We start from the raw sequence: 14,153 nt of genomic DNA, 5'->3' as shown, positions 1-14,153 counted from the left end.
AGCCCCAAAGCACGTCTGATACACATTGAGCTTTTAATGCATTTGATGTAGAATGAACAGGTGAATGAAACATTTAACTTAGTCCATTTGCCCATACAGACTGTGGCTAAATTTCCTTTGACAGAAGTCAATAAATATCCACCACCATATTCTGAAGTTTGCACCAAAATGGACAGCATTGGTAAGTAGTCACTTGTTTGACTCTTAACAAGCAGTGATTTCTTAAAAACAGTTGGCATTTTACCCTACTAATTGCTTACTTGGGAAACTGCATGTGATCTCCTCAAATAACCTATCTGCAATCCTTCCCAAAGCAGACATTGATACTGACTTTTCCCTGACTTAAAAGATTGTTGGGTAGAGGCTCATGAGAAAGGGAAGGAATGTGGGAGCCACAGGGAGAAAAGGAAGAAAGTCTAGAAAAGTTTAGAAGGCCTGGAAGAGAAGGAATTTATAATGTGGCCTCAGCCAGAGACAGGTTAGAGAGTATAACTCCAAGACTTTACTTCTTAAAACAGAATTTGTATTACAGTTATTGTTTAAATGTGATTGAATCCAATAATGATTTTAACATTCAGTTTCTGGTCACTTAACCTGGAAATCAGTATCCAACAATTAAAAATAATTAGAAAGTCAAATGATTTTGTTAGAAAATGATTTCCTGGCCCATAACTTGCTGCACTGAGGACATTAACCTCTATCAAGGACTCAGCTCCACTCTTTTCTACTGTAATCTGCTCAAGAATTTTTAGATATCTCTATAGAAATGAAATCTGTTTTTTAAAACATTACAAATTAATTTGCAAAATTCAGAAATATAACTTGAACAGCAAGCACACAGTCTTATATTGAGCAGTTGATGATGTCTAACTATTTTATTTGAGAGATATCCCAGTGTGCTATGTTAAGTTTTGAAGCCTCCTGTAGTCTTTAACTTGATCTTTAAAAACAACAGAACTTGAGTGAATGTCAATAAAACCAGTGAATTATAAATATTCTGTCTTCTAGCATATTTGATCAGGGCTGTCAATAAACAAAATTATATTTCCTAGGATTTAGGCATGACTTATAATCTATGAATTTCTTTAATGTTCTACCAGAGGACCCTAGGAGAATATGAATGATTTGGACATCTGTTGAGTTATTCTTAGAATAAAACTGGACACAAGAACATTTCAAGAAATGAAATTAATTTCCTAATGTCTGCATTAAAATGAGGTTTATATATACATATATATGACTATTATGACTTTTTACATAAAAGCCTAAGCTATCTGAAGTAGCTATTATGTACAGAATTATTCAATCCTTTTCCCAGCCTCATATTTAGCTGATTTTTTTTATGGTGAAATTGATTTTTGCCACAGAATACATGTGTCTTTACACCCATTCCCCAAACAACCTAAAACCACTAGAGTGACAGAGTTTCACCCAACACCACGGCTGCTATTCTGTCTCCAGCATGCTAATAAAGACTCAGCAACAAGCAAAGGCAAAAATTGTTGCAGCTAGAATTCTCTGTATGCTCTGTGCCCCTTCACACATTGTAACCCAAATGCTAAGGAGTGTCGCTCCTAAAATGTCCTCCCTGAACTGGTAATACTGAACTGGGCTGTCCACCTGGCTGGGAACAAGCGTGAGGGCAGCCAAAAGGGAAATGAAGCAGTGATGTTGTTTATTTCAGGCCTCAAGGAAGAGAGAGGATGTGGCTTTTCTTGGGTGAGGAACATCAGAGCAGCACACAGTTCATTACAGGAGCGATGGGGAAACAAAAGGTGAAATGAAGATGCAAACACAGCAGCAACAAAACAACATAACCCAAGTACTGCCCTGCTGTGCACCTTCAGGACAGGGACAGAGGAGAAACCTGTAGCTGGGGAACAATGTGTTCCCTCTTTCAGCATTGTAAAAGGAAGCCTTCAGAAATCACCCATCTTGTCATTCCAAAGAGTCTGAGCATTTCTGAAAGTAAGTCTGTAGCATTGTAACACCTTTTAAAACTGTAATTGAGTACTAAATAATGGAGTAGTTTTGTTCAAAAGCAATATTTATTTTTCATGAAGATAAGAGGCATGTTACATTTGCTATAGAAAATGCTATGAGAGGAAAAAGCTGCATGTTACCGATATGACAAGAAAACATAAAAAAATCTACTTATGAAAGTGTTCTGCCCTGTTAGAACATATTGAATGAAAGGCACTATTCCAGGTGAGTGAGCCATGCAGAAATGTGGATTTATTAGGGTTTGTTTTGAAATGTAATTTGTATGGTGAGCTTTTTATTCCTTTGATGGCAATGAAACAGATTTATTGGCTACACGTTGGAAGTGCAATAGATAACAGATAACCAAGGGAGAAGTTTTAATAAAACTCGCAGGAAAGACAAAGAAAAGTGAGTGAATATGCCTGCTTACACTTTCAGCTAATAAATAAAAAGTACAGATAGGACTTTAACTGAAAATCATCCTGGTTATTGCAGCCTGGAAGGTTTATTGGAAATTGGGTAGAACGCTCTAATTTTTCATATTTACAGCTGCGATGCGAGCTGTTCAAGCTCGAGTGATATCAGACTCATTTTGATTTTGGTACAGGAAGCCAGTGTTTTCACAGGAAACTTACAAGTGGTCATGGAGGGGGAAAAAGGGGATCCGGATTACTGGTGTCTGCCTGGGCTCTGGGTTATTTCTGATTGTGCTCTGGGATTCTGGAGAATGGAACAATTGGGGTGTTTAATTTTACCACTCCCTGAGTCAAAACATCGGACATTTTTAGGAAAGTTTTAGAAGGTTCATCTTCAATAAGCACAGGTCTTTCATCTCAAAGGGTGGAGAAGAATTGAGCTACTTAAGAATAGTTGAACTTGGACCTGAGAACCATACTTAGAAATAAAGTGTATTTAGGCCACTCATGTGACAACTGGGACTTAACCGGCCCTGTCACGGATTTCTCACCCAAACCGGTTGTAACCCATAGGGACGTAGACTCACAGAAGAAATTGGCTCTCCTTTTCACTTTCCGGCAGGAAGAAAAATGGAGTTCTCTGTGAGCAGCCCCTGAGCTATCTTGATTTCAGTGTTGCTCTCTTAAGCATCTTGGTTTGGAGGATGATGAATCATTTCCTACCCCTGGAGTCAATCTCCTTTAAAATAAACACGAAGGAGCCGGGGAGGAAGATTTCCTCTAAATACCAACAACCAATGTGAAACAGTTTTCTACTGGGAGAGCAGGGCCAAACGTGTGCTTCCACAATTAACAACTTCTTAGAACAAACTCCATAGATTTAGAAAGAACCAGAAACCCCAGGACTCGTTTCACTTAGTTCAGAAACAGGAATTCGGAACGGTGAGCAAGTATATGATTAGAGATTTGCATCAATTAAAATTTCGTTGCTTCATTGATAACACAAAAGCTTTTAGGCGATGAATAATCCACGAGGGCTTGCCAGATGCAAAATACCATCGTAAAACCATGTCTATGTATCAGAGAGACAGGAACAAAAGCAAGATACCTCAAATTAATTGGCATGGTTTGGAGAGGTTGAATTCATTGCTATATATGGATCCTATCAAGTCATCCATCTAATTTCCAGTTAGGTCGATGCTCACTTTTAAAACTCTCAACTACTCCAATATTCCAATGAATACCATTTTGAAAGGTTCAAATAGAATCCCCATACCACTCTTGAAAGGACTCGCTTTTGTGGAGGGGTCTTGAAAACAAATATAATTCAAAATTCTGCTATGGCTTATATGTTGTCTCTTGTAGGGTTATAATAATAAACCTTCTGAGTAATTTTTTTCATGAGACAGGTGTTAAATGAATTAGCATGCCTCAGCTAAATGCATAAAAAAGACTTAATGAAGGACTTGATTTCTAAAGCACCTATATTATCATGGCATGGTTTTGGAGACAGGTTATTGTTGTCTACATAGGTAAGTGTGTAGTGCAGCTCATGGAAAAAATATTTAGGTATTTGCCTTTTTCCCAGAAACAATATTTTTTCCTTTTTTTCATAATCAAGTGATATGTATACATAAGAAAAGCTCATCTTTAAGGTACAAGACACCTTTTTTTAAAGAGTGCAAGATTACAAATTGTTTTGGGATTTAAAATTGAAAAATAAATTCATCTTTTGAATGTCCCAAAGACATGTTTCATATTTTTGATCATTTTTAATTTTATCAAAAGATTTTAAGGGTCTAAATAACTCAACTATATAGAAGCTCTGGGGGTACCTGGTTATATATACTGAATAAACCATTTGATCTATTTACACATAGACATGGACATATATATCTGTGTGTGCGTGTATATATATATATATCCTCAGACACTATTATTAAATGCAATCCTATATTCTTGGATAAAGAAGTTGATGATATACCTTTCTACTTGCCATGGTACTAACAAAGCTAGGCTGAAATTCAGCAACCACTTGTGTTCATTGCATTGTAGGCTAGTAGTGAGTTTGGCTGCTGGTGGGAAGTAGGTTCCTTACCACACCCTCATTAAACTAAAGGTTCTTTCATGCTTAATGTAAGTATGAGCACATCCTTTATCGAGGTGGTCTTGAGCTGCAGATACAGTCGCACCGCTCATGGTGTTCCAGCTGAATGTCCACAAGACCCATGGTCTTAGCTCTGCCCCTCCTCTTGAAAGGGCCAGGTTCAAACTGCAATACCTAGGACAAGAAAGGACAAGAAGCATATCTCCCATTAGAAAGCCCTTGGAGTTTAACGCAACCTGACCCACCTTACCTTTCTTTTCTTTTCTTTTTAACCATGTCACTAACTTGGTGACTGACTGTGCCAGCCCACAGCCAGTGAATAAAGTCAGCAGTGGCTCTTTGAAGACTCTAGCACGCTAAGGCAACAGCTGATACCCAAGCATGAGGTCCTTACCTTTTTGACAACTGGTTCTTAATCCTCAGAGAATCCAGTAAAAGCTATAGGCTTGTTATTAGAATGCACACATGTAAACATGTTTTTAAATAGTCAACTCCCTGAAGTGGAAGATTATGCTGGTCCCAGAGTAATGCTCAGGATCACCTACCAGCATCTTGGCAGGTATTTATCAATGGCTTTCTTTTCTTTTCTTTCTTTTTTTTTTTTTAGAGTCGGAATCTCACTCTGTCACCCAGATTGAAGTTCAGTGGCATGCTCATGGCCACTCCAGCGTCGACCTGCTGGGCTCCGGCCATCCTTCTGCCTCAGCCTTCCAAGTAGCTGGGAACTACAGGCACACACTACCATGCCCAGCTAATTTTTGATTTATTGTAGAGATGAGGTCTTGCCAAGTTGCCTGGGTTGGTCTCGAACCCATGGGCTCAGGCAATCCACTCGCCTCGGCCTCCCAAAATGCTGGGATTAAAGGCTGAGCCACCAAGTCCGGCCTCAATGACTTTCTAAGGGCCTGTTTTGGTGACAGATGCTGTTCCAATCTTATCATAAAGATTTTTTGATCAAAGCATGCATTTAAATAGATAAATACAATACTGAACACATTATTACCATTGACATGAATAAGGAATATGAATAAAGTTATGAACACAATATGCCGGTATGCCTAAATGTTTGGTTGAAGTAAAATATTTTGCCTTACAAAGGTGACAGTGGCCGTACATAAATATAATTATATTCTTACATGTTTGTTAACATATAATACTCTTTATAATTCAAAACAGACCAGGCTTTATGAAAATCTTTGTATGTTAATACCTGTGTATCAATCTAGCATTTCTTAAATCAATAAGTATATCCTTAATTTTTTTTTTTTTTTGAGTTGAAGTCTCACTCAGTCGCCCAGACTGGAGTGCAGTGGCCACTCCCGGCCACTGCAGCCTCGACCTGCTGGGCTCCGGCGATCCTTCCGCCTCAGTCTTCCAAGGAGTCGGAATTACAGGCATGCGCTACCACACCCGGCTAATTTTTTGATTTGTTGTAGAGATGAGGTCTCACCAAGTTGCCCTGGTGGGTCTCGAACCCGCGGGCTCAGGCAATTTACTCACCTTGGCCTCCCAAAGCGCAGGATTACAGGCTGAGCCACCGAGTCCAGCCATATCCTTAATTTTTAATTAATAAATTTTAAACATCATTTCTTAAATTAGCAGTTTAAGTAAACGATAACTCTTGTTCATTGAGGCAAACTTTAGTCATCAAATTTAGTCATTAACATTAGCTAGCCAGGTATTTGATAAAATTACATTCTTGTTTTCAAAATATACTGCATAATCAGCTAAATTGCTTCTGTCCTTTATGTTCTTAGATTCCTGTTTGCCTTTATTTTTGACCTTGTTCTATTTTCCTTTGAGACTCTAAACTCATGGCACCACCACCAATTCTGCAGCATTTTATAATTTTCAAATAATTTGCACAGACACTATTTTTTTTTAGCCCTCAGACAAACCTTGTGACATAGTGAGGAAGATATCATTATGCTCATTTCATGGATTAGACAACTGAGATTCCAAAGGAGGGTAACCAGTGCTGTGTCCTCTCGGCTCCCATGCTCTCTCTGGCTCGCTCCGCCCCAAGCCCTCTCTATCGTGCCTTGAATTTCCTTCTGTGTCTGAGGTGTGTCACCCACATCCATCAGTGCCAGCTGGCATGGGGACCTGTTGCATTCTCCTTGTTGTACTTTTGTCCTAGAGGAAGGCTAGATGCAGAAAAATCTCACTTTGTTAACATCCGCATATCTTTCATGGCTCTTCACTCTGAATTATATTCCCAGCAGTTTTTCCAGCCTCACGCTCCATGTTTAAAGTCTTAAATAAACCACAACCATCTACTAGGAAAAATACACCTAATGTCCCCTGCATTCATGCACCACGTCTGCACACCCCTCTCATTTAGCACGGAGCCATGCTGATCCGTGGGAATCCCAGCGAGGCGGAGAATTAATCACTGCATTCGTTCACTCAAGCTAGGGCACTCCACCCACACAGAATGGAACATGGAGACCGATTTGTAGCGAAACTTCAAAAAAATTGTGAGTACAAAGTTGGGGGGTGAGGGGGAATAACCTGAGAGAGTTCATGAGGGAGGGACTGAAGGGTGCAGGAAGCGAACAGAGGGGCGGCTCCCCAAATGGCGCCCACACACCAGACAACAAAGCCCCTAGGGCCCAGCTTCTATGAGCACAATTCCGCGTGCACGCGCGAATTTCAAACCTTCCCGCTCGCCAATTTCAAACCTGCAAGCCTCCAATCCATAGCCAGCTTTGTTATGCATCCAATAGGACTATAACATGGCGCTGGCCCCACCCTGCTCCCATGCAGCTCCTCCAATAGGAGCATAGCACGGCCCCTTCCGGCCCTGTCGGGCTGATAAATACAGCCCTCTCCCCTGCAACTCTCTCTCGGTCTCTCTTTCTCTCTCTCTCTGTCACTCTCTCCCTCGCTCTCTCCCTCTCTGCAGCTCTCTCCCCACCTCTCTCCCACTTCCTCTCTCTCTTCCTCTCTCTCTTTTTCTTTTTTACTGTTACAGATTCCCTCTGTAACAGCCGCTTTAATAAATCTCTTGGTCCTGGCCGGGTGTGGAGTCATTACTGGCGCCAAACTTCTTTCAGGGACAAAGACTCAACAGTATTTAGTAGTATTAGAAAAGCTGGTCCAAATGCCAGTTCTCACAGCTGATTATAGTATTCTCATTTTCTCCTGTAATTTTTGCAATACAGATCAATTTCACATGATTTACTATGCATTTTCTCAATTAATTGGATTATAAGTGCTTTCAGGGTGAGGCTAGTATAAATAGTTGCTAACTTTATTTCTAGATACCAGATGCTGTTGCAAGTGGCTTTGCAGACTAAATCATTTGGATTTCATGGCAGCACTGTGAGATACGTACTTTTCTAATTTAGTTTGTAGATAAGAAAAGAGAGAGATTAAGTTACTTGCCCCAAATCACAGAGCTACTAAGCTGTGGAACCAGAACTTGACTCCACGTGGCCTAGCTCAAGCCCTTACCCATGAAATCCAAGACTTTGTTTGTATTTCTCAGCAGAAAGAGGCCAGACAGGCAAAGAAACAAAGTTGTCTGTGCTCTGGCCCAGTTTTAATCCTTTCACAATTTTGAAATAAAATGTGAAGCCCTGAGAGTGGAGTAATAATGACATTTGCCTTTTCCTGCTCCCATGTTCTCTCCTGCTGGGCATTACAGAAAACAAACGATGCTGCTTGTCCATGGAAAAATAAGTAACAAAGCAATGGATAAAGAATGGATTACATTTTTGGCTATCTATTCACTATGACAGATACAGAAACCCTACGGTGCCATATTTGGTAAGAGTGCCTTGGAAGGGGTTGGGGGTTGGACCCCTCTGCTTTGCCAAGAATTTCTCCAGTATGAATTTTTGGCCCTACTATTCAAGACTACCTGCGTGCAAACCAGGTTTGAGGGCTGGGGGCTTCAGGGGAGGGAAGTGATCTTCAAGAAGCTGAGCACATGATAAATCTTCTTTGTTTAAAGAAAACCATTATCAATGCCTAATAACTGGCGATGACTGGCACCTGTACAATCAGCGCTCCGTGGATTTGTGTTCTCATTTGATGGCAAACAAAAGTGTGTGCTTTGGGATGAGAGTAGGAGCCTGGGCAGTTTTTCTAACTGGTCTTCTGATTGTTCAGGGATTTTCTCTATGTTTTACACTAAGCAACGTGAGCACTGTATATATGTGTTTTGCTGATAAGAAGAGAAAAATGAATTGGCAGACACTTTCCCCAGACAAGAGAGGAAAGCGCTATTTGAACAAAATGGAAATTGGACTGCTTTCCTGGCTGATCACACAACTGATGTTCAAAGCTTTCTGATCATGTAATAGTCTTCGGTTCAGGTACACAGCATTGAACGGGGGAAGAAAGCAAGGCTGATTTGAGGGCGTGCAGAAAAATGAAAAGCTTTTATCTGAGAAAGCAAACTGGCTGGTTATGGGTTATCTGGTCACCTTTAAAGGGAAGGAACCACTGAATTAATTACAGCAACTGAAGAACGCTTGCTAATAGGTACCATCACAGAACGCTTTCTTATTTTCCTAGCTATGATTCACCTCTGCAAGCACACACATACGAAGATAACAAATCCACTGAGGGACAGCTGGCCAGTGCTTAGCATCTATGGGTGAAAAGCAGAATCTTGACCTCTCTCCACCCACTGGAAAACCACACGAAACCAGGGACATTTGACGCCTTCTAAGTGGAGTGTGACTGAGCCAGTTGGTGGCTTTCATAACACTGTACAAAATCAAAGATGGCTCAGTTTTGAAAATTACCGCAACATGCAAGATATTTAACTACAGTTACTCACCCTGTTGCCAATAAACCCCCACATGAATCTTTTCCATAAAGCTATTACACTAATAAAACAATACCAGGCAGAAAAGCTATCTGCCGAGTTGGGTTCTTGTTTATTGGGAATATAAAAAAAGGTTGTTAAGGCCTTGTAACAGTTCTCAAATTAATGGCTGACATAGGAATACAAGTACATATTTCAGGACAAACACTTTATATAAACCTGAATCATTAAGAGTTTATTTAACATTCTACCCAACTTCTAAAGCAGGCTGTATTCATCACACACACGGTTTCTTATGGAAAAAAAAAAGCATACTTTGAGAACTCTTTTGAGTTTAAAGACATTATAAAAAATGTACACAGAGTCGATTTTTTAAAGGGATACTAGTGAATTATCCTGAAACCTAAGTGACTACAAGCAAAAATATTTTGAGAAGGGATATCACGTTATTTTATACCTGGGTAATTACTTAACCTGCAGGCAATATTCGCAGCAGAGGCTGGCATTGAAACAAGACTGATATCAAGTCAAAAGACACAGTACTCAATAAGAAAGACACAAATGATAAACAGCTCAGTAACGTTATGCTGAGAAGTTAAGTCTGAAGGTGACAAAAGCCTGCATTATAGTGGAGGTTTATAAAATGCTCACGAATTTTGAAAATGCATTAATGATATCTGTGCATGTTCTTCTTTTTTTTTTTTTTGGAGTTGGAGTCTCACTCTGTCGCCCAGGCTGGAGTGCAGTGGCATGCTCAGGGCCAACCCAGCATTGCCCTGCTGGGCTCCAGAGATTCTTCCACTCAGTTTTCCAAGTAGCTGGAACTACAGGTGTGCACTACCATGTCTGCTTAATTTTTGATTTATTGTAGAGATGAGGTCTCGTCAAGTTGCCCAGGCTGGCCTCGAACCTGTGGGATCAGACAATGCACTCGCCTCGGCCTCCCAAAGTGCTGGGATTACAGGTTGAGTCACTGAGCCCGGCCAATATTTACTTCTAAAAGGAGCCTTCTGTGAACTCTCTAGGGTTACTGCGGAGTGTATTTAGCTGCAGTCCCACCTTTATAGAACTAAACAGTTCAATGATTTTGATGGTACCTTAGAGAATCAATGGCTGCATGTTCAGCCTACACATTGAAGAAAACAATGGAAAGTCTGGCTGGGCACTAGACTGCAGCCTGGTATTAGTGTTGGGTATCATTTATGACCCAGATGGGCCATGTCTGCCTGGGGAGCGTCTTGTCCCTTGGCAGGTTTGCTAAGTTTTGGCAGGAAGGGCCGATGGGAAGATTGAGAAGGGCAAGGATGGACATGCACTGTTTGTACTACTTAAAAGAGGAGTCCACTCACTTGGTAAGTGAGTCATCAGGGCAGAAATATAATCAGAACGGAGAAAGCCAGACCAGGCTCTCACATAATTCCACCCACATGTGTCTTGTACGTTACTCTTCAGATGCCTTCATTGGCCCCCAGTGGTAAGAAGCCCGGGTGTTATCATCGCCATGTCAAGAGGAGTAAATTAACTTTTTTAATAAGCAGTCTATAAACATTCGCTGTTCCAGGTCGTTATCTTTATTCTTTTCGTATTCACCTAGCATTTGACCACCAATTTGTTTCTATTCCTTACAGTTTCAGTCAGATAAGATTTGGGAGTAGGATAAAGTGTGACAACAATGAACAGATATGATGCCATTTCAGGTCTGCCTGGGAACTCAAAATTGTAGGTTATTGTGGGGATTAAGTGAGGAAACTGGAGGCCCTGGGAGGTTTGCAGTGGCTGGTCCTTGGTGCCTCCCCATTGGCAGAGCTGGAACCAGAGCCCACATCTCTGCCTTTCTGGTCTTGCTGTTTTCTGCTCTATTACCCTGTCTCTCGGTAGGAAAACACAGAGAAGGCCCGGCTTATGGTCTCACTCAAAGGTGGAGAAAACAAAATGAGCAGAGAGGCTCCCTACAAGGTCTAGCCATGCTGCCTCCAGCAAAATAGTAGAAAATAGATTTTCCTGGCTTCTGCTGTGGTTAGTTATAATCAGGACCCTCAAATTCCCTGCCTTTTGCCAGAGAGTCAAAACTCCTAAAACAAAATCTCTTTTCTGACTCTTCTCTCTATTTGTGATTTTAGATAAATGTGTTTCAATAACAGATGTTCAAACATATACATATAAAAGTACTATTATCTCAAGTCTGAAGGTCAACAGTGAATTATCTTATGTTTCACATATAAATATAGATGCCCCTTCACTTACTGTGGGGTTATGTCTCGATACACTCACTGTAAGTTAAAAATATCTTAGGTCAAAAGTACATTCAATATCCTGACAAGCCCATCATCAAATAAAAAAAAAAATCTAACTTTAACCACGAGGAATCATCTGTACTTGCTTTCATCTCCTAACTCTTCAATGGTAATAAAATGCAAATGTTTAATATAAAATGTCATATTAACATAAAAAGATTCTTCTAAAGTCAATACAAAAATTATCTAGAGGTAGGAATGATTCTAGATGTGGTTAATGTTCCAGAAGGGTCAGAGATGGGTCTAGGCTTTTGCCATTCAGTATGGTAGTTATTGGCCTTGTGTAGCTATTTTCAATTTAATTAGTTGCAGTTAAATAAAATTAAGAATTTAGTTTCTATTTATGTTACACACCTTTCAAGTGCTCTGCAGCCATATGTTGCTAGTGACAGCTATATTGGACGGTGAGGCTGTGAAAAATTTCCATTCCTACATAGAGCTCTATTCGACAGCGCAGGTGGTTATGTCAGCAGTGCGGCAAAATCATAAGAGGAAGGACGGAGAAAATTAACTTCTCTCTGCCGCTTCCTGAGTTTTTGGCTGTTGATTGGATGGATGTGTCCAGGGCACCAAATAATGAAAAACAGTATGTGTTAATTTAATAGGTCACCATATTTTTAGGGACTATCCTGTCCCTTCACTATGTGTTAGCAAGGGAAGACGAGATCTAAAATAATAATGTACTTGGATTGTCTACACATTATGTTTTTTGGAACCCTCCTTTAAAAAAAAAATCACTACCCAAAGTATTTTTATATCCTATGATGGGGGTCAGGGTACTCTACTCCTAACTATTTTAAACTGAAAGAATTTGAAAAAATAGCAAAAGCAGAAAGGTCACTCTGACCTTTTCCTTGCTTTTCTTCCCTAAAGTAGGTCATAAAATCTAGGAAGGGTTTTTCTGACCTTCCCTGTAGCAGGACATAAGATCCTCATGGGAAAGGTGCCCTTCTTAGAAGAAAGGAGCATCCTCATCTCTGATGACAAAGGTACCACAAAGAAGAATCTGAACCACCAGGTCTTGCTAAGTTCCCCATTTATTTCCATTAAGCCACACTCTGCCCTATTGTATTAGGTGGATGCATAAATCTGTAGTGTTTGTTATTGGCATGGCAACACTGCAGGGTTGGAGCTTGTTTATTGTTTATCATTTGTTATTTGGAGTGACAATGTTGTACTTGAGAATATGTCTTGCATTTGCAGATCTGAAAAAAGTTAGTGCTATTTGTGGGTTAAAGAAGATGGAGCGCCAAGTGTAAAAAAACGAACGCATCCGATATATTCTTCTGCTGGAGTTTAACAGAGGAGTAAAGGCAGCAAAAGTGACTGGAAACATTTGTGCCATGTGTGGGGAGAATGCCATCAGGGAACGCATGGGAAGAAAATGGTTTTGTTGTTTCAAAGAGGATCACTTTGACCCGAGTGATTCTCCATGTTCAGGGTCATAGGGCTTTGATGAAGACCTTTTAAATGTTTTCATCCATGATGATCCATATCAGTCAATCTAAGAATTGGTAAATGTGATGAACTGTAACCAATCAACCATCATGTCACATTTGCATTCCATGGGTAAGCAAAAATGCTACAAACGTATTCATTAACCCAATATTTCTCCATGAGTGTCTATTCTTCATGAAACCTACCATAAAAACACTCAGGTTGAACTGCTTTTGTAATCTTCATTTCTTTATAAAGGCTTCTGCATCATGTAAAACTTATAGTAAGTAAATGTGTATGTTTTTCTCGTATTAATCTATCTTTTGTTACAGTAGCTTCAGTCATGAACCTGGACGAATAGAGGAAAAGATATTTTTTCTTCCCCTCCACCTAAATATTCCAAGAGGCACAGAATGATTGTTCGGAGAGAGAAAAAGTATTTTAACAGGAGACCTGCACATTTTGGAGGCAAGAAATAATAAAGATGGCTACATTTTATTGCACAGTGAAGACTGCTCTAACCCCTGCAGGAGAAGAAGCAGGATCTGTGAAAAGAGAGATGATATTAGCCTCATTAGTACTTTCCAGTTCCCCAGATTTTAATTCCTTAATGTTGAGCACTGAGATGTTTGTGGAGAATCAAATCGTTATGTGATGAGGTCTTGCCACCCCCTTAAGGTGCTCATCTCTCACAGAAACTCGTTTCACATCTCATGTTGCAACCACGAGTTGGGAAAACTGGTTTCTCATTTCTCAGAGGTAAGAATACAGACAGGGAACTAACAGAATAAAGGGCTCGGAATTTTCCCTACTGAGACTAAGCTCAAGCCACCCCCACGCTGGAAATGGAATAGGTCCTTTGCTATTTTCCACAGGGCACTTGACAGGGATACACATGACACATTTCAAGGGTATTTTAGGAGTCTTGGGGAAATATGACAGGAGTGCTTGTTCCAGGTATGCAGTTACTGACTGGTGATTGATGCTGATTTGTCCTTTTTGTCCAGCACTTGACAGAGTGGTTTTGTATAAAGCTCTGCAGAGTCCTGGAAGTAAAAATATTATGACACATGTTTTAAAGAGATGCTTTAGATGCAGTTTCCAGGGATGCCAAGACTTTAGACCCACTCATA

At 40.2% G+C, this 14,153-nt stretch overlaps 1 protein-coding gene across 1 annotated transcript in view; it reads right to left on the bottom strand.

Moving 5' to 3' along the window:
* Positions 1-2,026: 2,026 nt before the first annotated feature.
* PDGFD (platelet derived growth factor D) overlaps positions 2,027-14,153 on the bottom strand; it is a gene marked incomplete at its 5' end in the record, with an annotated part of 119,031 nt that continues 106,904 nt past the window's right edge. The window contains one exon of the mRNA XM_021715802.1: positions 2,027-4,680. Within this exon, the coding sequence (XP_021571477.1) occupies positions 4,555-4,680 (126 nt within the window). The remainder of the gene's footprint in view (positions 4,681-14,153) is intronic.

The sequence above is a fragment of the Carlito syrichta genome, unplaced genomic scaffold (genome assembly GCF_000164805.1).
Source record: "Carlito syrichta isolate Samal-C Ts95f unplaced genomic scaffold, Tarsius_syrichta-2.0.1 Scaffold103189, whole genome shotgun sequence".
Lineage (NCBI taxonomy): Eukaryota > Metazoa > Chordata > Mammalia > Primates > Tarsiidae > Carlito > Carlito syrichta.
This window is presented reverse-complemented; position numbering and strand designations above follow the sequence as displayed.